The sequence below is a fragment of the Vollenhovia emeryi genome, unplaced genomic scaffold (assembly GCF_000949405.1).
Source record: "Vollenhovia emeryi isolate VEMERY1.0 unplaced genomic scaffold, V.emery_V1.0 DF939128.1, whole genome shotgun sequence".
In the NCBI taxonomy this organism is placed as follows: Eukaryota; Metazoa; Arthropoda; class Insecta; order Hymenoptera; family Formicidae; genus Vollenhovia; species Vollenhovia emeryi.
Window position 1 is genome coordinate 1,804,624 of NW_011967238.1, and position 23,259 is coordinate 1,827,882.

General features: G+C 32.2%; 4 protein-coding genes across 4 annotated transcripts; 2 read left to right on the top strand and 2 right to left on the bottom strand.

Annotated features, from left to right (window-relative positions):
* Nucleotides 1-1,047: 1,047 nt before the first annotated feature.
* On the top strand, nucleotides 1,048-8,866 carry LOC105568609 (circadian clock-controlled protein-like). Its single transcript, XM_012024416.1, has 6 exons — nucleotides 1,048-1,494; nucleotides 5,428-5,468; nucleotides 6,631-6,833; nucleotides 7,035-7,206; nucleotides 7,342-7,491; nucleotides 7,597-8,866. Exons 1-6 carry the CDS (start codon nucleotides 1,469-1,471, stop codon nucleotides 7,749-7,751), a joined length of 747 nt encoding a protein of 248 aa, XP_011879806.1. The 5' UTR covers nucleotides 1,048-1,468; the 3' UTR covers nucleotides 7,752-8,866.
* Nucleotides 8,867-9,402: 536 nt separating this feature from the next.
* LOC105568613 (circadian clock-controlled protein-like) lies at nucleotides 9,403-14,779 on the bottom strand. The gene is made up of 4 exons (XM_012024421.1): nucleotides 13,918-14,779; nucleotides 10,515-10,895; nucleotides 10,129-10,278; nucleotides 9,403-10,042 (listed from the first exon to the last, which is right to left on the bottom strand). Exons 1-4 carry the CDS (start codon nucleotides 13,976-13,978, stop codon nucleotides 9,894-9,896), a joined length of 741 nt encoding a protein of 246 aa, XP_011879811.1. The 5' UTR covers nucleotides 13,979-14,779; the 3' UTR covers nucleotides 9,403-9,893.
* Nucleotides 14,776-19,891, bottom strand: LOC105568612. The gene is made up of 6 exons (XM_012024420.1): nucleotides 18,818-19,891; nucleotides 18,330-18,599; nucleotides 17,898-18,170; nucleotides 17,642-17,768; nucleotides 17,407-17,562; nucleotides 14,776-16,758 (listed from the first exon to the last, which is right to left on the bottom strand). The coding sequence occupies exons 1-6, from the start codon at nucleotides 19,670-19,672 to the stop codon at nucleotides 16,637-16,639; spliced, it is 1,803 nt and encodes a 600-aa protein (XP_011879810.1). The 5' UTR covers nucleotides 19,673-19,891; the 3' UTR covers nucleotides 14,776-16,636.
* A 586-nt stretch (nucleotides 19,892-20,477) lies between these two features.
* On the top strand, nucleotides 20,478-23,194 carry LOC105568611 (protein takeout-like). Its single transcript, XM_012024419.1, has 3 exons — nucleotides 20,478-20,605; nucleotides 21,633-21,873; nucleotides 22,055-23,194. The coding sequence occupies exons 1-3, from the start codon at nucleotides 20,530-20,532 to the stop codon at nucleotides 22,494-22,496; spliced, it is 759 nt and encodes a 252-aa protein (XP_011879809.1). The 5' UTR covers nucleotides 20,478-20,529; the 3' UTR covers nucleotides 22,497-23,194.
* Nucleotides 23,195-23,259: the final 65 nt, after the last annotated feature.

Genomic DNA, 23,259 nt, shown 5'->3' on the forward strand with positions numbered 1-23,259 from the left:
AGTCTTGCGACGTCTTTTTTTATAATAATTTTTGATAAGCACATATGAATTATAAAATTATACCAAAAATATTAAGGAATATAATAATATTTAAATTAAAAAATATTTTTGTAAAATTATACATATATCTTCTCCTTATAGAATTAAAAAACCACCTCTTCAGTATTTCTTAATTTAATTTCTAAATGAAATGTTTAATTTAGAAAATCATTTAATATATAATATATAATATATAATAATTTGATATTTTATACTTATACCAGATGAAGTCTTGATTGTTGACTATTAAAGATGTTTGAGTCGTCTAGATAAAGTACAATTTATTAAATAAAGTACAATTTATTAAAAAAGGAGAAAAATATATGAAGAAAATTTCGTTAAATTATTTCATACATGCACATGCTTCGATTTCTCTCATGAGATCACATTTTAGTTTTATATACCATAATTTTTTAATATTTCGACATATGCGTTGCATATCTTGTTTCTCATGTTACATACTTCTGCAACATATTCATAATCCATAAGTCAAAATCGAATGAAAATATTCACATATGTTTCTTTGCAAATTCAACAAAGTATTCATATTTGTTAGATTTTTCTAGCGTTATTGAAGTATCAATTTAGATATAGAGAGATCAACTGCTTTCTATTTAAATCATCTAAATTTTAATCAGTTTTTGGAACTAGTCATTTAATGTTGTTGCAGATAAGTCTCTTTGTCCTCAATAAATTTAATACTAAATTGTTACTAATATTTTCTATCTTTTTGTGGTAAAATGCGATGTCTATTGTTCGAAATATAGTGAATTTATAATGTAATCAATTTTTTACATTCCGTGATACCTCACCCTTAGTCACGTATCGCTAGTGAGATGAAAATATTTATTGCGCAATTAATGTCTTTAATTTCTCGATGCAACCGTTACCTGTGGATTGCAGTTACAACGAGAATTACGAAACATCAACGTCGGCTCGGTGCACCGGCTCCGAAACGCGCTTCGAAATAGCGGACGAATTGTACCCGTCTTGCCGGTTCCCTTCGCTTTCCAGCCCGTCCGCGAGATGAAAGGCCGAGATGAAAATAACAGTGGTATTTGGCCATGCATGCGGTACGGGCCCACGAATCTATTTAAAAACGAAAACGAAAAACCAAGACGAAAGAGGAGTAGGAGGTAGGACGAGCGAAAACGATCCGGTGAAAAGACTGATATCGATGGGGCCATGCTTTCCCTGCACGAAGCAAGAATCGACGAACGTGTCCAATCGTCACTAGTGCTTATACGAGGTTGGACCAATGGTCGGCAAGTAGCACGAGGCTATCAACTGGCCGAATGTAACAAGCACCTCCAACCAAGTTACTTGGTAAAGCCTTCGAGTTGCAGCTATCACATCCTTGAGCATTGTCAACTAACTTCTCCTGCAGTCGTTAGCAAACTTCGATACGTCATCGACTGGGCTGGCCAGCATGTATACCTTCATCACACGAATCTGGTAAATTAAATGTGATTCATTGTATATAGTGGCTATATATCTTTGCCTATGGCTATATTTCTTTCCGAGTCGATAAATAAAAACTAACCAAGCCTTACAATTTTTCTTTTTTGAACGAAAAAGTCTTTATAGCTAAACATTCTGTGTTTGTAGTGATAATTGCACTTTGTGGAGTCATATGAAATAAATCAGTTAATTGTTTGAAAAAGATTTTTTACATATCTTTAAATTAGAGATAAAAAGAAATATATATTTTGCATTTTGGCAGAATTTGAAGTTGCGAACGATGATCCATCTTTGAGATATCACAAACATCGATTTAGAAATAATAATTTCAAGAAAATGCTTTAATTTCCATTATAATAATAATAAGCTATTTTATATTTAAATTTAAGTAGCTATTCTAGCCATGTTAAAAAATGTATATTTCTTTATGAAAAGTATTGCAAGTTTTCTTTTTATTTTCTTGCTTTTTTCTGATTTTCCTAACCATAAGCTTCCACTCCAATATTTATAATCATCAGAATATCAGGAACGTATTTTAAAAACGTATTTTTAAGATTTAATATTTAAAAAATAAAAGACAACGCTAAATTTCAAAAGACTTTGAAGTCTTGTATTAAAAAATTGTCTTAAATATTATTGATATTTGATTGCTGACTTCCAATCAACTTGATTAAGGTAGCTTCATCTTTCGTAAAATTCGCAAAATTACGAGGGAAAACATACAGAAATCAGTGAAAGTTATGAAGTACAAAACTACTCAGGTTTTTTATACGCCACCTATTAACATTACTGCGTTCCTTATATTCTTATAACAACTAAAATATCAACAAAATGGTTTACATTTTATTTATATGTACATATGACTTTTCTTACTTCATGTTTAAAACTAATTTTCATAACTAAATTTTAATAAGTCTGCACTTTTTAAATATTTATATGCGGTTACCCTAATGCCAAACATAAAACAGAATTTTGTTCGAATGTGTCATGCCGATCTAATAGTTAAATATTGAGATATGTGAAAATGTTTTGAGCCAAATTCATAGCAGAAGCATATAAAGTTAGAATTTATTTAAAATTTTGTACTAATTATATTCCTTAAATAAAAGATTTTTTCTACATTTTTCAAATATTAAAAAATATAGTTATAAAAATAAAGTAAGAAGCATGTAACATTTACTTTGTTTAGCCAATTACAATTCGAAACATAAGACTTTAATTAAATGCATCATGTACTACAAAAAATATTCAAATATATTTATTGTATTATCCAAATATAAATATTATCCTAAGATAAATATATTTCAATATTTTTCAATGAGCTATTTTCAGCATGAGCTATTTCAAGAATGCATATTACATATTCTGGCTTTCGTCTTTAAAAAATTTTAATTCGTACATTCATTATGCATGTTATATCTACAGATATTTTTCATCACTTTCTCAAAAAGAAAGTGTGCACAAGTTTTGTTTTATTAATTAATAATACGAGACTTTTACCAATTGGATTGTAATTTCTATAGTACGATATATTGAATGTCTGTAATAACATAAATAATTAACGAGTATTTTTTACCTTTTTTTATTGTTAGACGAGATCAGCTTTCTATAATATTCTGTACGCATGTTAAGCGTGACAATTATTTTGGTTCTTCCTTAAAAATTTTCAAATTTCTTCATACCGCACGAAACGGAAATCTGCTATTTATTGTGTTCTGTAAAAATGTTGTACTTGATCTTTTCTTATATAAATTATGCTAACGTAGTTTACTCACTTTTAAACATAATTTAAACATAATAAAACAATACTCACAAAACATAAATATTAAATTAGAAATAAAATAGCATTTCATAGATTTACTTAATTCTAAAAATTAATTGAAAAGTAAATGTTATTTACACAAATTATCCAACATTTACTTTTTCTATATAAATACAGAAATTTTTTATGTATTATAAATTTTAAAAATAATTCGATTAAACTAATGTTGAAATAAGCCCGACATTCGCGAAATTAATAATAATAAGTCAAAATTAAAACGAGCTATTAGAGCCAATGCTGAGTAATAATTGCTCTATAATGTTTCTAAAGTGTACATACGCTTCGGCGCATGGGATTTGGTCGGCCTCAGTACAATAATTGATAGAAACTTACATGAAAATTCTTTTTCAAAACCCTTTCTACATTGTCAAAGAAGTAGAAAGCCTTTTATTGTGTTATATGAAATTCGCATAATGGTACTTCTTGGACATTCTTCCTATTAGTCAAGACTGTGTAAAACTATATACATGTTTAATGAATCAAGATAATGTCAAGTAGCTTAATAAAATTAGAAATCAACGGTCAAGACCACGTTGTGTCAATTGTCTTCAGTTATTATAACAAGGTTCGTGATTATAAAACCTCCTGAGCAACTGATCGAGATTTATTATCTGGGAAGTATTTAAAATGAAGGTTTAAAATGGTGGATTTATCACTTACTGTTGAATCCTCGATAGTCGTCCTTCGTTCTAAATACTTTCTAGATGATACATGTCGACTATATGTTCAGCAAGTTTTATAATAACGAACATTATTACAGTAATTGAGGACAATTGACACATGGTCTTGACCGTTGGTTTCTTAATTTAATTAAGCTTGACATTACCTTAATTTATTAAACATATACTTTTACACAAGGTCTTGATTAATAGACAGAACATCTAAGAAGTACCATTATGCAAATTTTATGTAATGCGACCAAGTTTAGGCTCATTACTTCTTTAAGAAGGGATAATCTAGAAATTTCATGTTAGTTTTCATCAATTATTGTACCGAGAATGACCAAACTCATGCGCCGAAACGTATGTACACTTTCTAAAAATAATTGTAGCAATTATAACCCAGCATTGGCTTTAATAACGTGTTTTCATTTGTAGCTTGTTTAATTTTAATTTATTGTCACAAATTTTTTGTAATTATCTAAAACTCTTTGAAAAAATTTGTAAAAATATAATATCTGCTATTAATCTTGAATTCAATAATAAATTAATCAATTGTACGGTGACATATAAATATTTGTGAGGTTGATTGACAGACAATTGAAAAATATATACAAGATATTCCAATCATTATTTGCCTCTTGGCTTCTCAAAGATAAATTTGTTTTGTTTAAAAATTCTAATGCTCAAATAATTAATTTTGAAGTGAAAAACATTGAAGATTAATTGGTCAGATAGCCTCGAGTGTTTGGAGGTAGTCGATACCTCTTAAGTTGCATTTCAATATTCACTGCCACTACTAAAAATCTATAATTTACGTCACGTACAATTTTCAGTACTAGCAGTGAATATCGGAACGCAGCCTTAGATTAACAATTCGCTTTTTAAATATTAACATAATTCCGCATACAGTAATATCGAAACCACTGTTTCATATAGGTAATTTATTTACTATGATCGCTAATAATAGCACAGAAACGTGAATATTACGTAATACTGACAGTGCAAACATTATACAATACTGACATTAAGTCGCGATGCGCGTTAAATTCTCAAAGTTATCGTGTGCCAAATGTTATAAACAGTTAATGTTCTTTACATAATTAAAAGAATTTGATCAATATCATTGATATAACGAGATTAGAGGGCAACTTCCTTTCTATGTGATATTATCTTGCTTGAAAACGCGAGTTTTTAATTTAATTGGTCAATTTCCATTATTATAATTTCAATATTACAATTAACAATTTTGTCAGAAAATAATAACAGAAATCTACCATTAGATAAATGCGACACGTCTAGAATACTGTTTATATTAAAATAGCTCGGCTATAAATAATAATTGTTCCATATTTAGAAACGACACTCGTCCATCAGGAATTTTATTACCTTATTAATATTAATAACAGAAACTATATTGTATCCATTAATGATCTTTTATTTCAGTGTGGTCTGCGCACTCTTTGCTGTGGCCTTCGCCGAGATACGTGAGTAATATTACAGATAATAAAATATATGTATACGTGGAAGTATGTATATGCGGATGTACGCTATGCTCGGTTGCTTACAAATTCTATTTATAAGTGAAATAATGTAAAATTATTATACCACGAAATTAAAAGATATAGGTATATTAAAACGACAAAATCAGCAATCTTTGAAGCGACCAATTAAAAAAGCAGAGAATCCAATTTGATCCACGATACCAAAAGAAAATTTATATAGAAATAACTACAAATCTGTGTATTTGTAAGAAATTGTCTGTTATATTTTTAATTTACACGACTCTTGTTTCCGTTTATTCCCAAATAAATATCGTGGATATGAATAAATACCATGGGTAATATTCGGTCGATCTTTAATCTATATATTTTTATCTATAATTTAATTTTTTTTAGCTACCCGTAGATTAATAACACAATTAAAAGTAAATTTACAAACAATTATAATTAAGACTGCCTGTATAATCGTAGCATTAAAAAAAATTAAGGAATGCAAAGTAAACAGCAAAGAATTTTAGAAAAATATAATATTAACAAATAACAACATTTTTAGGTTCGTTCCTTTCCCTAGTAGCACAGTGCGTTGGCCAAACATTGGTTAAACATTGGCCCAATACAACCAAATATTGGGCCTTTTTAGTATATTATAATTTAATATTAATAGAGTATGTAAAAGTATATCTTTGTGTGTGTGTACATATAAGTAATCTATCTAACTTTAAAAACTTATAAAATAACACTTTTAATAATAAAATATAAAAGAAAATTTAATTAAAGGTAGCTAAACTTTCATTTACGTATCGTTTCAAACGTAAACTTATTAAACATAATAAAAACGCATCAATGTTTTGAAAACATCTCTGCATTCTTTCATATGTAAAACAACTGCCTATCATTGACAGACTTAAAAGAAAACGTGCATAACATCAATATATGATTTATAGATCAAAGAAATTGGTTAAACGTTGATCTTTCACAATTGTGATATTACAATTGATCACAATTATGATTATAACCTTTTGCTGAGAAGTTAGCTTGCAAAATTAAATAGGATCACTTATATTATTATAATTATCATTAATATCCCACTTGCAACTGCATAATAAATCGCATATTTTCATATTATTGTATATTACGTTTTTTACAGCATCATACATAAAAGTATGTAATCGAAATGATCCAGAGATAAATAAATGTGTATTAAATTCAATTGAACAATTACGGAGTAAATTGGCGACTGGAATTCCGGAATTAGAGGTTCCGGCAATCGAGCCGCTTGTATTGAAACAGGTGCAATTATCAAGAGGTCCTCAAGCTGCGAGGCTTGACTTCAACCTCACAAATATAGAGGTGATGGAGCTTATATGTTTTATTACTTATATAAATTAGAATGTGTACATAGTTCTATATATCATTTTAAATGATTTTAAAACACTGTAAATAGTGATAAAAGAATTAATTAACAAATGATAAAAAATTATTGATGAAAATATTGTCTGTAAGTATTGTTTGACATATAATATTTCTCAAGTTAAAAAGTTATGTTCACAGATATTTGGACCGTCTACATTTAAAATCCGAGACTTTAAAATCGACCCCGAGAATGTGTTCCTCACTTTCAAGGTTGGTTTCGATAAGATTAACTTCCGAGGAAAATATAATATAAACGCACAAATTCTTTTGCTCAAACTAGTTGGAGAGGGAGGCGTTACAGGATCTTTTTGTAAGTTTTACGTTTATCTGTAAATATTTTTTCGTTAAATTATGAATAATAATAAGAAAATTATTGTTACGCACACACACGAAAAAAAACCATAAAGATATTTGTCTGTATTAAATTTGCTACATATCATTACAGTTGATTACGAGTGCGACTGCATCTTGAGGTCACATAAAATCATTAAAAATAACAGCACCTATGTACAATTTGAAAAGATGAAATTTAATATCAAAATTGACAAAGCAGTACTGAATTTGGATAATCTATTTGGTGGCGATCCTATTCTTGGTATGTTATTATTTCATATAAATAAGTTTATATATCGAGATTTGTGGTTAATATAAGCGGCATATTATATTTGCATCACAATTGATCTTTCTTCTTTTAAACCAGGACCAGCGAGCAATAAGGTTTTGAACGCAAACAACGGTTTGTTGTTAGATGAATTAAAACCGATATTGGAAGAAGCCTTGTCAGATCTTTTCACAAACATCGCGAACAAAATCACTGGAAAGTTTACATACGACGATTTGTTTCCGAATAAGTAATTTTTATTTTGGAAAATCCATTTTTTATAGATCAATTAGATTAGATATAATATATATATTTCCTTTGTTCTGAAATCACGGGAATTTTCAACCTTATTCAATAATACATCTGCTGTAATATTTCTGTAAATCTCTTTTATAGCTGGTACATTTAAATAGTATAACTAGTATAATACATAAACACAGATTTCATTGAACATTTTAGTATTAACGTTGCTGAAATTATGATAATTTTTTAAGGTAATTTTTTGTGATTTATTTTCTTTTAGAAAAATATTTAATAATTGTTAAGGTAACTTTTTGTGATTTATTTTTCTTTGTTATTTTTTTTAGAGAAATTATACACTAATATCTTTTTAAGATAGATGGTCTCTTATTTTTGTACCTTAATCTGAAGTGCAACTCATGTTCAATCAATCATTAGCAAATAATGCATTAGCAATTAACGTGTTAAGAAAACTGTAATAAAGCACTATACAATTCATAGCCCATTAAACTTCAAATGATATTAATAGATATATCATTAGATATATATAAGTTGATTTTGACTAATTCAATGCCAGAACTGATTTAAAATATTGGTAAAACTTGTTTATTAGATTGCGTTGCGTTAGGCATTGAATGTGATTATGTTACATTTTGTTAGTATTTAACATACAGAGAAAGTATTGGAATCTCCAAATATTTTGGCAACAAAGCACAGCTTTTTTTCAAAAGAATGCTTCAAATAGAAATGTTATAGCTTTAGCAGAAAAATATATTGCAAAATAAATATACATAATATACATTTTTTATAAGATAATTGACATTATATTTTTTCTTACATATATTTCATAAATGCATTATATTCTTTTGCTAACCTTACAATACTTTTATTTTAAAGATTTCTTGTAAAAAGTTTTTGTTGTCAACATACTTGATATACTTTCTTTCGACACTTTTTTCGCATTCTGTATATGATAATTAATATTTTGAAATATTAAAAAAAATTACACCAAAAAATGTTTTATTTATATAAAAATATTAAAAATGCTCTTTAATTTATGTTGAGTAAGAAATAGTGCGATAAGCTGCAAAATTGTAATACAAAAGAATATACATTTATGGTTTTAATTGAATAATTACATGTTATTAAAGTATTATATCAAAATTACGTAACCATTTCGTGAAGAAGCAAACAATATATAACTTTAAAATAATCACAGTTTCAAGATACTTTGCAATAGTCACGGTGCGCATAAATTTCCCAGAATTATTTTTTTAAGTCCAATTCTATGTGTGATTACGATAATCACTTTGTTATTCATTCTAAATGAGCGTGAGCAATGATTTAATAAGACAAGTGATAAAGTAAGATGAATCAACATAACATTTAATATTATATAACAAATTAGTTATTCTTAAATATTAAAGATATTATATTAAAAATATTTTAATTGTATTACAATATTATTGAAATCAACACTGAAATTTTTCAAAAAATTTACTTTTACTATGTTATCAAAAGGAAACGGAAAGAGAGAGAGAGAGAGAGAGAGAGAGAGAGAGAGAGAGAGAGAGAGAGAGAGAGAGAGAGAGAGAGAGAGAGATTTGTAAAAAGATGTTAAAGGAATTTTAATTGGCTATACCTAGATGAAAAATTATCAAACACTTTTGCGCAACTAGAATATTCCTTTTATTGATCGTGCACAATATACGTATATTTATGTGCAGGATTGTAACTATCATCTACTAAAATTATATGAGTATAACAAGCAAATAGGTACATAACAATTTGTCACTTAAATAAGAAAATGTCAGTTAATCAGTTTATATAACATACGTCTTCTTATAATTCTGCTATATAAAAGAATGAAAACATTTCAGTGCGTTTTACATACGAGTACAAAGGTGCAAAGTATCTCTCTGAGATCATGCACAGCGTGATTAATTAATAAAATATCTTCTTTGGACATAAACTAACAACTCTACCGACTCACCTCTTACCTCACCGACTGATGAAAATTCTCACGACGCTCAATAAAGAAATAGATAAAGACTAAATCAGATTGGCTAATATTCATAGTAATATTTGCCTTTTATCCTTTCTTTATGGAAGATCAAATAACGTATCCAGCTGAACGAAACTCGACTATTTAAGAGCTAGGGTACGAGTTCTTGCTTAGTAAGAACACTGAGTGCTCTAGCAGCCAGAGCTTTGCTCACGGTCGCGGCTGTATCCTCGATAATTGGACTGGCTATATCCAGGACTAAACGGGGATTCGAATTGAAGAACGTTGCGGCGGCATCGGCTAAAGTACAGAGATAATTGTATTGAGTAAGTACTTCCTACGTAATTATTGAATGTTACAATTTTAGACACAATTTCATCCGTTACCTGTTAATGTGTGAGCAGGAGGTGACTTGAGTACAATTTTTCCACTCCCGACACGGATTTTGGTAACTAACTTGTTGATCTGGAGCCTCTGGACGCCTTTTTTATCGGTAATTTCTTTAGCTTGCGCGTTTACTTGGGCATCGGTATCAGCTGAAACAAAAAGGTAAAAATTATAAAGAAATACAATTTTTAACAGATTCCACACGAGCATGTTAAATAACTAATATCCAGTTATTTTGATATATTATGGTATAAACTATTATTTTATAAATAATTGTTTACACTTTATTTAAGATTTATAAAACGCAATCAACTCTCTCCATTATAATATACATTGAAATAGTTATATATCACATTTTAAGTTTAACTCTTTGGGGAAAACTTACTGAAGTTTCCTTTAAAGTTACCAATTCCGCTTAGAGGCAGCAACAACAGCCTACCCTGAACATCATAATCGCCGTTTACATACATATGAGGCAGCCGAACCTTGATAGAAATCGTCAAGTCATTGGGATTCGCTTTGAGATCCTGCACAATGAAATTCGTGCCGCCGTAAACGCGAATCTGGCTCATGTTGGCCCTGATTTTCAAGGATTCTAGGTTTCTATCAATGGTCAAGGATGGCAAAAACAAAGGATCTAAAGCTGGTAGCTTTAACGAAGGCACTCCTTTGGCGAAATACGGCGTCATCGCTTGTAGCTGCTTTAAAACACACTTATCGTATTCCGATAAATTGCTCGTTCGTGGGCATGACGTTACTCCAGGAGCTGAAAACATCAACTGCATGTTAATGCTAATATAAGTACAATAATTGCTTTATATTAATTTAGCTATATTAACAATTTATCGTAACACATCATTAAGTTAAAAAAACAAACATCGGATTTTATATTACAAGTTACAATCTACAGAATTTAAGAATATCGAAATTAAGATATAAGACAATAAAATATTAAGTATTTAAACATATATAATTATATATTTGTATATTTTCTCCCATTACGTTTTTATTTTTTTAGCCTCTCTGATTCAGATATCTGTAAACGAAAATCTATCTTAAATATATTTTAATGATATCTTATAATGTATATTTTAGATAAATTTTACATTTATCTTTTTCATTAGTAGTAAAAAGATTGAAGATAAGATTAAGTCATTATATATACATATATATATAATATAAACGGGATATTAATATATATAATATTTATAACACCGGAATATAAATTTGAAAATACATTTCTGATATTTAATTCTTTTCGAACACTTATAAATTTCCTACGTATAATTTATGGTAAATGAAGTAGGCAAAATGATTTTCCGCTCATTAAAAAAAATTACAGACATTATTAATTATTTCTAATTACACATATTTTCTTTTGTCGGAAATTGCTCAAATCTCTTTGATATACGAAGCTAATATTATACGCAATAATTCAACATAGCAGAGTTAAACAAGCTGCAAATTTTTTGCAGGTACATTGTACAGTTTCCAAGATGCCATGATGTTGTGAAAGATAGTCATTAGGCACCTTTAAATGAGCAAACGCAAGCATTACACCCTGTTGCGATGTCGGTTGAGCGAACGCGATAATGGTAAGAACTCGACGATGACTAAGAGAGCGGCTTTTTTCCAGCCAATCAGTCGGCCAGGCCTAAAATCGAAAGTGCACGGTAGAAAGTGAAGTGACGAAGCCGGCGGGTAAACAAATATTTCGCTCCTTTTTTATTGATGCTTAATATGTGACGAATTTATGTGTGTCACATGAATCAAAAGAAATTCGTGTGAAGGATTAAAAAAGGATTTACTAACGAATAGATAAATAGTCTATTCTTAAATAATAGAGAAAGATATGGCAAACAAATATAAAGCTTAACTGCTAAAAAAAACATTTCTAATAAATATAGATCTCTATTAATTTTTAATTGAACTCAATATAGGTATTTTGTGAAGACATGAAGATACAAAATTTCTTTCGCCAAGAACAAGAACACGTTCGAGATTATATCGTTTTACATGCGCGAGCTCGAGCGGTGACAGGAAAGCCATTACACAAGTAAAAGTGCAAAATTAAATTGCAAATTACATTGTCTCTCGCATACAGTATGTAACGGCAGTATCGTTCCGTATAGCAAGCATACTCATTCAATTTTCCTTCGAAAACGTTTTGCACTTCCGGATTTTCTATCGATTTCTCAATGACAGTCGGCACACTTTTATGAATCATACATACCTGCGATGCAAGTACATCATATGCAGAAATTACGAAAGAAAAACTGATAATTGCACATAAGATGCGTCAGCGATTTACGCGTAACTTTAAATACCTATTCCGACCAGACAATTGCGTCACCTTCTTAGCCTGAATAAATATTTCTTAGTCTCAATAACACACTTAAACACGTTATCTAAATTAGCTATTCAGCTAACACCACTGCTATGAAAACAACTATAGAATCAGAAGGTATTTATGATCTGAGGTAATTACGCCTGTTATTTCTAACATGTTCTATCAATTTAGATCGTGTGTAAATAAAACTATGATTTGTAGTCTAATCTATAGACACACGTGTAAATCTAGTTTCGAGTTCTTTCTTAACCGTATCTACTAAATGTTATCACAGAAAGATCCGGCTCTTATTCAATGATTTCGGAATAAACATTTTCTTGCAACGCGATTTAATAATAGGTTGCATCTTACTTTTCTGCGTAATATGTTAGAGTTGTAAAATGAGTTGCATAAAATGGTACCATTAGATATATTTGATTAGCATATACAAGGTGGCAATGAGTGATGAAGCCAAGAAAGAATTTTACGTTCAAAAATAAAACATATGTGAATTTTTCGTGTAAAGCTTTAAAAATTAAGAAATTTATTTTGTAACTTTGTCGGATTTATAACTCAATCAAAATTAAATTTTGATTTTGCTCCGTGGATAAATGTAGACAATAATAGAAATAAATTACAATCTTGATATTTATAAATACGAACACAAACAGAAACGTTTGTCTACGCAGTCTACGTAAAGAATGAAACGGAAACTTAATTTCACATAAATACTCGATGAACCTTTGAATACAATTTTCGCATAAAAAAGTTGTCTTTGTGTATACCCAATTAATTTTATCTTTTCTTGATCGTATTAATTGTCGTAAAGTCTATTCCTTTTAATATGAATTTATTCTATATATCAAATAATTTCCACCTTTTGTCAGATTAAAACCTTGTATTTATAATATTCCAATCAACGCAAATAGTATAAAAAGAGAAAATGAATAATCAAGAATATACAGAATTATTCTGTTTAATTGTCACTTAGTGACTACACAGCAATTGATTTAATTTCCTAGCTATTTTTATGAATAAAAAAGACCATACGGTATCATACGCAAACAAATTATTTATTATTATCCAAAAAAGGAGAAAAATTATCTGAAGTTTCTTACATTATTATTACAAGTAATCATTTTATACTTTTTTGCGTAATGAATTTTTTTTAAAATATAATTAATAGTACAGTATAATTAATGGTATTGTCTTTGCTTATTTAAAGCATATTTATCCTGCCTTATCTTACTTCCTGTTTCGTTGCTTAAGCGCTCTCCGTACTTTACCGAGCCTTCCAGTTATGCGGGCCGCGTAACGGTAAATATACAATAATACAATTTAATTTAACTTATATTTATATTTCTTAATTATAAGCAACCGTAATCAATGTCTTGCTTATTTTCGTTCTACATAATACTAAAGTAAAATAATAATTGTGCTTTCAATAAAGGCAACTTACGCAGCTCCGACACGGCGGTCCTGGCCCACGTGACGAACACTAGAAGCCCGATCAGCATCATCCTTTCGATGACCCTCCGTGCGTGGCCCCGGCGTATTTCGGCTATTTTTTTCTATGTCACGAGATTGCGCGTATTAGCAATTAGCGACAGCGGTATCGAAAATGCGTACGATGGCCCCGTCGCGCAGATATATATAAAGTAAGTGTACTTTCTCCGCTGCTTCCACCCCACTCGGGCGACGACGGCTCAGGTGATGGTGAATTTATCACGGTAGAATGCCTCCTCTTAACTCAGTCAGGGCCGTAGCCAAGCTTGACACGCGTATACACATGATATGCACGTGCACGTGACTGTACACGCGGTTTACGCGCATCCGCCGGAATTACGGGAGTACCCTGAGTATTGCAATCTCGTGACGTCTCCGCGTGACGATGGGGACGCGGACCTGTTTCGCGACGTCCAAGGATGAGGACGGCTGTTTACGCATCGTGATTCTAAGGCGGGATCACTGGCTTTCGGAATGCTGCTGTTGCTACTGCAGCCATGTGCGCGTCATTTTTTTCTGTTTACGCACGACTAATAGCAAAGAAACTGCGCGTAGTAACGGGATTGTCAGCCTGGGGCGACAAAGCCATTATATCAGATCAAGAATAACCCCTTAGAGCGATTCCCCGTTTCTGTTACCGTTCTCTAAATATATTGTCTCTGATTGACTTGTTATTGTCTTGACTGAGGACAACTTCATGTGTCATTCAAACCAATAATAATTGGTACCGTGTTTCTGTGTTAAATGTTTAAAATTCGATAACATTTATGTAATAATTTTTGTACTTTAGTATACAAAAGCATTAAGAAAAACCAGTTCTAAAGAGTGAATAGTTCTCAACCTAAATAAAAAATCATTTAATCATTACTTGCACTTTAAGAGCCGGTTTTTCCAACCTCTTGGTAAGCTAACTAATAGTTAAATTCTATGCCTGTCTTTGTCTAATTTAAAGAAAAAGCAAAGACATATGATTTAACTATTAATTAACTTGCGAAGAGGTTGGAGCAACCGGCCATAAATCTAGAATCGTTCCTCAAATCTGTACGTACATATCTCGTATGCAAAATTATATAATATTATTACGTCAATATAAATAATATTTCGTTTAATTAATGCACCATTTCGATCAGTTAAAATCATTTGTACTAGAAATTTATTCTATTCGGCCAATGTTGGGCAACTGTGTTAGATAGCAACGTATTAGCTAATATTTTTAATTTGGCGTCAAGATTGAAATATAGGAAAAATCTTGATCACGTCCGCATTGTTAGACACGAAAGCATAACGAGCTATTGAATCTCAATTACATAATACAGACGCATAATAAGATGAAGTAATACGTATGCGGTAAACGTTACATATGTGAGATTAGAATTATAAGCGCGTGCAAAAGGTTGGTACAAAGTTACATGCGGGGATTACGATACCTGGAAATGTCAACAAGGACTTTCAGGTCATAGGCCAGGGCTGCGATCTATGGGCATGCCCTTTTCTTTAGATGGAGAAGTTACTCAATTGTTGGACATAAAATTTCCCCGTAGACTCTTCTATTTGCTCCTGAGCTGTTCAATAGTCCTAATCGGATTGACTTATAATTGACTTCAGCAGACTGATTTTTTACCTCTATATGTATTTTAAGATATGTAAATAATCAATAATTCCAATGCACACGATTGAAATTATTCTTCTTTCCGCGTTTCTTGCTATTTGCCTATGCAGCCTTTTTTATTCTCGCTGTAATTGCTAAGGCTAGTTAGAATTTTTTATGATTATCTTAGTGGCTATGTAAATACTTATTAATCATCTTCCATCTCCATCAATTTTATACAATCATGTAACACTAATGTTTCAAAAGTAACACTTGTGGAAACCGATCAGTATGACAAATAATTGAACATGAAATAAAATTAATGGAAGGAAAACAAGAGAAAAACGCAAATGCTAAATGATCAAAATAATCGCAAGGTTGAATTAGACAAGATTCATCGATAAAAAGCAGACTGACGAAAGTTTACGGTTTTGATATAATATACTTCTATTATTGTGACTATAATGAATATACAATTTGCTCATAAACAAAAAATTTGTACACGTGCAACAGAAAAATAACTCGTTCGTATATAATTTTGGAATACAAAGCGACTTTTCGCTCTGTTATTAGAGTAAAGAATGTTACTATTCGTCAAATGTTTTAAATACGATTATGTAAAGAATACTGAATTCTTTTGTCAATGATATATACAATAGCAATGAGCGAAAGAAATATTTACAAAACCTCCTCGCTGTTGCTGTTAAAACTTATTTTATTAACATGTATTGTCACTTAATTTAATAAAATTAATATGAAGTATGGCTTCTCTAAATTAATCTCTCATGTACAATAGATGAATGGCTAAAATAAATAAATGTAGAGAAAATAAATCATGCAAACATAATAAACGCATATAAAATAAGTGTAATTAGGCGCGCCAATAGAAATAATTTATTATATCGATATATAGAGTAAATCTGTAGAATAAATAAACGTCTTAAAATAACGATAAATAAAGTGCGGTAATTATCAAATAAACGTCCAAGAAAATAAAATCAAGAAATGAATATAAAATGACACATGACTGTAGCAGAAAGATGACGTAAAGTTCTCGATCGCCTCGAGCGACCACATGGACGGATTAATTGACTGGTAAATCCTTGTACATCCTGTAGATCAATGCGTCGGCCGTTCTCTCACTAAGTCCTTTGGTCGCGAAGTCGTCGGCGAGCATCGCGGCGACTGCCTCCGCAGCCATTAAACCTGGTAGAGAAGCAGGTGGAGGAGAGAAGTCAACAACATAATGAGAAATTACCCGAGTTACTGTCGCGTGGGATCGTTTCGTTACCAGCGAGGTCGCGTTCGCGAGAAAGCGAGAACTTTTACTCGAGTGTCGGCGTACGTACGCGCGATCAGTTCCGACAATTTGCGACGCATTAATTGACATATATACATATATCGCGTTCTTGTTTTCTCATGTTCTCAAAAAAGGGTACGGAACGTTATAAGATGTAGAACGCACGCGGTATCTCCCGTGCTCCCCTTTATATGCACAAATATGTTTACAGTCGACGGTACGCAGGATACCTGTGCTCAATAAGCGCCATATCTCGATTCGGTATACGCTACTTTCCAAGAAAGAATTCGGCTTTTCATTCTGCCAATTACGGAAAAACCGCAATAAAAAGAAAACGTGACGACATACAGGTGTAAGGGCTGGATTTTTGGCCATCAATCGATTTGTTGCGACAGTTGATACAACTATTATTTCTCTTCTTTAAAAGAGGGACTGCTGCTAATATTTTATTTGCTTCCCAAGAAAGTAGATATGAAAATTTGCAATAGAGGCAATAAAAGACGATTTGATCGTCTGGTCGCAAATCTGTGTATGTTTAAATTGCTCATATTTACCATGAGTGAGAATAGCCTGCACCGGTCCTTTCTCGTCCATACCTTGAAGACTGACGTTCCTATCTTTCGCGAACAGCTTCGCTCTAGCAGTACGAACGATCATCAATTCTTCGTTGATCTTCTTCAGTTCAAGCGTAAAGTCGCCTACTACATCGGCTGTTGAGACAATGGAAATACTTAGCTATTCATTATTTCTAAACGCGATCTCAGCGACAAAATGCGAGTATTTTCTTACTAAAGTTCCCGGCAAGCAGACCGTTGCCACGTAACATCTCCCCTCCCACTTTTCCCAAAAGCGTGTACTCAGACTTCACGCGAAGCAGTGGGACGCGTATTTTCAAAATCACATGCATCACGTCCTCCTAGAATCGTTTCGAGAATCGTGTGAGTGAATCACAGTATTCGTGTTATTAGACAACTGTATTAATTACGGAACACTTTCGAAAGATCTACATTTTTTTACTGAATCGAGAACGTTTAAGTACTCTTACTTCAGATGTCTCCTCAGGATGCGCACGTTTCGTTCTTTTGGTATCATTGAGGCTCTGAGAGACGCTGCCGTTCTTTACATCCATGCCATAATGGTAAATCAGCTGCATGCCTTCCTCGAAGAACCCTTGCTGCTCCTGATAGTTGTTCGCATATCTGATCAGATCCTTCAATCTTTTGGCTTCCATCGCAGTTTTAACCATGTCGTTTCTCTTTCTTAGGGCTTCGCCCTCCGTAAAATTGTAGATAATGAATTTTGTATTCTCCCGAATGTTCTGCAACACAGGGATTTACAATCGGAGATTTACAATCAAAACATATCTTACAAATTATACGAAGATTTGAAAACGCTATTAGTATGCAATTTAGTACGGTATTTAGTAGAGTAACTTAAAGAAGATCGTAACTTCAAGAGAACAAAAAATCTTCGGCACCTTCATGACGTCTTCTATGCCGTATACTCGCCGATTTTCTCTGGCATCGATACCCAGATTACCGAAACGCTTTACACTGCCATTAGTTTTATCGTCCGCGTAGACGATGTCGATGTAACCAAATCGCTCCCTCATTCCGTTTCTCGGCGATTTAACATTGCCGGAAGATGCAACGTCCGATCGCCGAGACTGTTCTCTATTATACAACGCAGACGGTCTTACGTCACCCTGGTTTTTCAATCTAGTCTCGGTTGTTTCCGACGCGGAAACCTGTTTTAATCAATGTTGTCGTTTGAAAGTGTTACTACATGTTGCTTGCGCTTCGTTTTTCAATAAATTTGAGTTACATAAAAAATATTATATAACAATGTAAATAATATTGTGATAAATAATTAAAATCTGGCTGTTTATATTACGGCAAAAAAATTAACTTGACTTAATTAATTAAATTATTAAAACACTACTATACATAAAGTGATGTTTTAAACCTCAGCATCCCCGACTCGGTCCCCGTAATGTCTGGCATTGGCGTCTTGTCGATATCGTTGATTTTCTCGATTGCCTTGATTTCCACTAAAACTCTGAGAGGTCTTTGTATCGTCGCAGTCGATCGTGTCTTCACTACTCTGAGAATTTCCATGATATCCTTGGAAACCCCTCGGTCTCTGCATATAAATCGGCTGGACGTAAGCAGGTCGCTTGAAACTTTCGATATTCCCAGAATTCGTTTCAAAATTGTCCGATGCTCTCAAATTGCCTCTATAAAAACCACCGGACGTAACATCAGCGCCGAAAGGAGTCCGCCGATCATACTGCCGACCTTGCTCGAACATCCTGGTGCCGTGTGGATCCTGCTGCAATCGTTCGAAGCGTGCATCTTGATACCGCGAGTAGGGCCTTGTGTCAGCAGCTCGATTCATGGGCGAAACGACAGCTTCGAAACTTTCCTTGGGCACACTGGGCTCCGTCATCATAGTGTGGAATCTATATCTGATAGAATCCACATCCCTAAGATCGCTGTAACTCACGTATCCGGCCATGAGTTCGCTCAGGTTGGCCCTCAGTCCGCCACGAGCGATGTGAATACTCTCCAAGACCGATCCATTGAGACCGACGATCTCCAAGTTCCTCAGGATCACTCTGTAATTGGCGTCGCCCTCGGATTGATCAACTTTGATCAACGGCACCCTCAACGGGTCTAACTTGCCTATTTTCGTTATGCCTCCGGACACCGTCCTGTTCCAAAGCATCCGGGACATCTCCAGCAACGCGCATCTCGTCAAAGTCGTCACGGAGAGTACCAGAAGCACACGAATGACACTTCTCTGCGCTGTTCTAACCATTTTGTCACAGTCGATAATTTATACTAGATTTCGAACTTCGTGTTGATGTCGAAAATTGCAATAATGTCTCGTTACAACTGTAGAGTCAAACGGTGAGATCCTTCGGATTCTTCAATAGGGTATGTCGATTTCCCAAACGTAAATCGGTTTGTAGATTAACACCAGTATGACACCGATAACGACAAATATCAATAGAAAGCATACGACAATCGTGCACATCAGCATCCGATTCAACATACGTTGCGTCTCGTTAGTTTCTTATACGCAATTCTAGACAACATCTTGAAAATAATCGATGATGATTTTGTGAAAAACTAATGCTCGAGGTGGCTCAGCAATCGTGCGCAAACATAGAGCACTGGTGTAGTCTGCAAGCCGGCGTTGCACTTGCTGGAGGTTTTTATAGTTGATCATGGAAGGGCATAGAGGATCTGGGCCATGGACCAGTCTTATATGATGCTGGCTAAGTGGCTCTTAGTCAGACACCGATATATTTTCTTCGACAATCTGTACATTTTCTTAAATTCCTTCATTATGCGATAATGCAATGGAGAGCAAGGTCCTCGAACGACCTTCCGCCGATAAACATGATGGAGAGCTATCATAGATATCAAAAATTTCAAACAAACATGTTTCTCATGAAAGATCAATTAGAAATTAATGAACGATTAAATATTAATCCGCGTTGTATCACACGTTCATGTACGTAAATTCAATTGTGTCACAAAGAGAAAAAACATTTCATGTCGAATAAGCATGAAGGAAATTATCGCCTGATCAGCGCATTACGATGATCGAAAGAACTCACTTCGACGTATCGACGAGTTATTCTACGCAAGGAATCCAGCGCAACCACAATGCATACCAGCGCGAATATGTTTACGTTCTCGTTTCTGATAACTGGATTTATCGTAGTGACAGGCCATAATATACGTAAGTAATATGGATTATTTTACAAAATAGTTTATTTAAATATGTAATATATGATATTCATTCTTTTATTTATGCGACTGTTAAAGATTAACTGGATAGGCGAAGTATCGATTTTATATCAATGATTTTCAGGCAATTTTTGAAGAATATCCGTAATTGAGAAGTGTAATGACTGTTGGCCTTTAATTTTTAGTTTAATATCTGTTTAATACAGAGAGAAACTAGGACGGATTGAAACTTTATTTCTTGATTGATAGATGTTCATGCGTTTGTGCAATTAATATTGATTTTTTGTCTTAGTGTTTCTTAAACGTCTTCATCTCTTAAATATAGAGTTTAGTACTATTTACATCAGTTTCGTTCAATTAGATAACTTACATTGAAACGTCATGCAAAAACATATTCTTGTAAAAAAGTCTCATTGCTTTAATATGATATTTATACGGAGAGAATTTTTTCTTAAAATTTATCTTGAAAATTATGTAATCGTTGAACAACATTTCGAAGAAGTTTGTGAATTTTTTTAAATTTACCATACATTTTACTAGTGATTATACTTACAATTAGTTTACATTTTACTAGTAGAATATATGATAAAATTTCAAAAAACTCTCATGAAGTTCTTCAAAATGCCATGTTGTCCCACAATTACATGATTTTCAGGTTAAAATTTAAGAGAAAATTCTCCCTGTGTAATATCTATTTTTTCATTCATATGAGTATTATTTAATATATCATTGGATAGAAGCAAAAAGTATCGGTTATTAATATTTACCTATAAGATTTATTTTATAAGAGCGTTTCATAAAACTAATAGTTTCAAAATTTATTATATAATATTTTGGTACATATAACCATTTTTATTAACACAACAGATAATAATCTAAAGTTTTTATCGATACTTTCCAACGATTTATATACCTAGTATTAAATATTAAATATCATTTAATTGTCAAGTTATTAATATACAACGTTATTTTAATCACATTTACAAAGAGAAAATTACAAATCGCATCTTTTTTTTTAGCACCGTATCTAAAGATATGCCACCGCAATGATCCGAATCTGAACGAATGCGTAAAGCGAAGCATCGACTTGTTAAGGCCTTATCTGAAGACGGGCATTCCAGCATTGCAAATACCACCTTGTGAGCCACTTCGCGTGCCACGGATTGAAATTAGCCAGTCAGCTGGTCCAGTTTCCATTAGATCGACGTATACCGACATCAAGGTTCAAGGTGGAACAAGTTTCATATTAAAGACCATCAAGTACGTGAGTCGAGTGGTGGACCAGATTAAAAGACCAATTAAAATTTATTCACAGTTCGAAATTCGATGCTTGAAAGAATGCTCTCTCATCTTGCTATACACACACATGTATCAAATTGCGTTAAAATAATTTAAATCACACAGCGTCAAAAATCAGAACTTATTTAGTCATCTTTTCCAGAGTCGACGTTGATAACAATCGCATTAAGTTGAAACTATATCTTCCACGTCTTGAGATGGACGCGCGTTACAACATAGAAGGACGTATTTTGATGCTTCCTATAAATGGAAACGGATTGGCACGTGGCAATTTTACGGATATCGACGTTATAGCTACTGTCCAAGGTGAACGTTATCAGTCTCAAAAAACTGGTGAGACTCACTTTCGCGTTACCGACCTGTACATAGATTACAACATCAAACAAGCCAATATCCATCTAGACAATTTGTTCAATGGCGATAGTATCCTATCGAATGCCATGAACCTCTTTTTAAACGACAATTGGGATACTGTGAAGGCCGAGATTAAGCCAACTCTCGACCCTACCATTTCGGAGATCTTCAAAACATTCGCGAATAAGATTTACTCGAAATTTCCATTGGACACATTGCTACCACCTTAAATACATTGTCGTTCTGCATTCATTCTCTAAGCACGTAGATAGATTTTAAAAATAAAAGTTTATTATTAAATAAATCAACGTATTTGTCACTTTCATTATCCATTTTAGTTCTTTATTTCTGTTAGGAATTAATTATTTAATTTGCAAATAGACTTATTTAATTTACCTCTTTTCATTATTCTTATTCAAAATAATAAGCAAGCTTTTTAACGTATATATAATAAATAATTTACTCTTTCATAACGATGTCGTAGGAATTATGTAGAGACTGAATATGCAATTCTAACTGGATGCATAATTTCAGCCTTTTAAACCGGGAATGTAGTTTATATAATCTTGCTCAACTAGAAGCGTAAGTCGATAACGTCTCCTTAATTTGTGCGAGCAAACAGCGTCAGCATTTTAATTGCTGTTCTACATATGGGCAATAAAGCATTAAAATGTGACATTCCGAATATTCAATTGCATTTAACTTTATGTACCAGGCACTACTGTTGAAAATAATACAATAAAAATGATCCATTATTAAATAATACTAAAAAGTCAATAGTTATATAAGAGAAAAAATTCTTTTGTAGTATCAAGTCGTTTAAAAATCGGAAAGTTAATAATGTACTCGTATTATGTTTACATTCCTATCTTGTTTAAATAATTTAATGTTTTCAACACATACACACATAATGGTTATTAAAATATACATATAATAAGAAACTTGAAAATTTTATTTGGGAAAATATCACAAAAGAATTTTTCCTGCAAAATT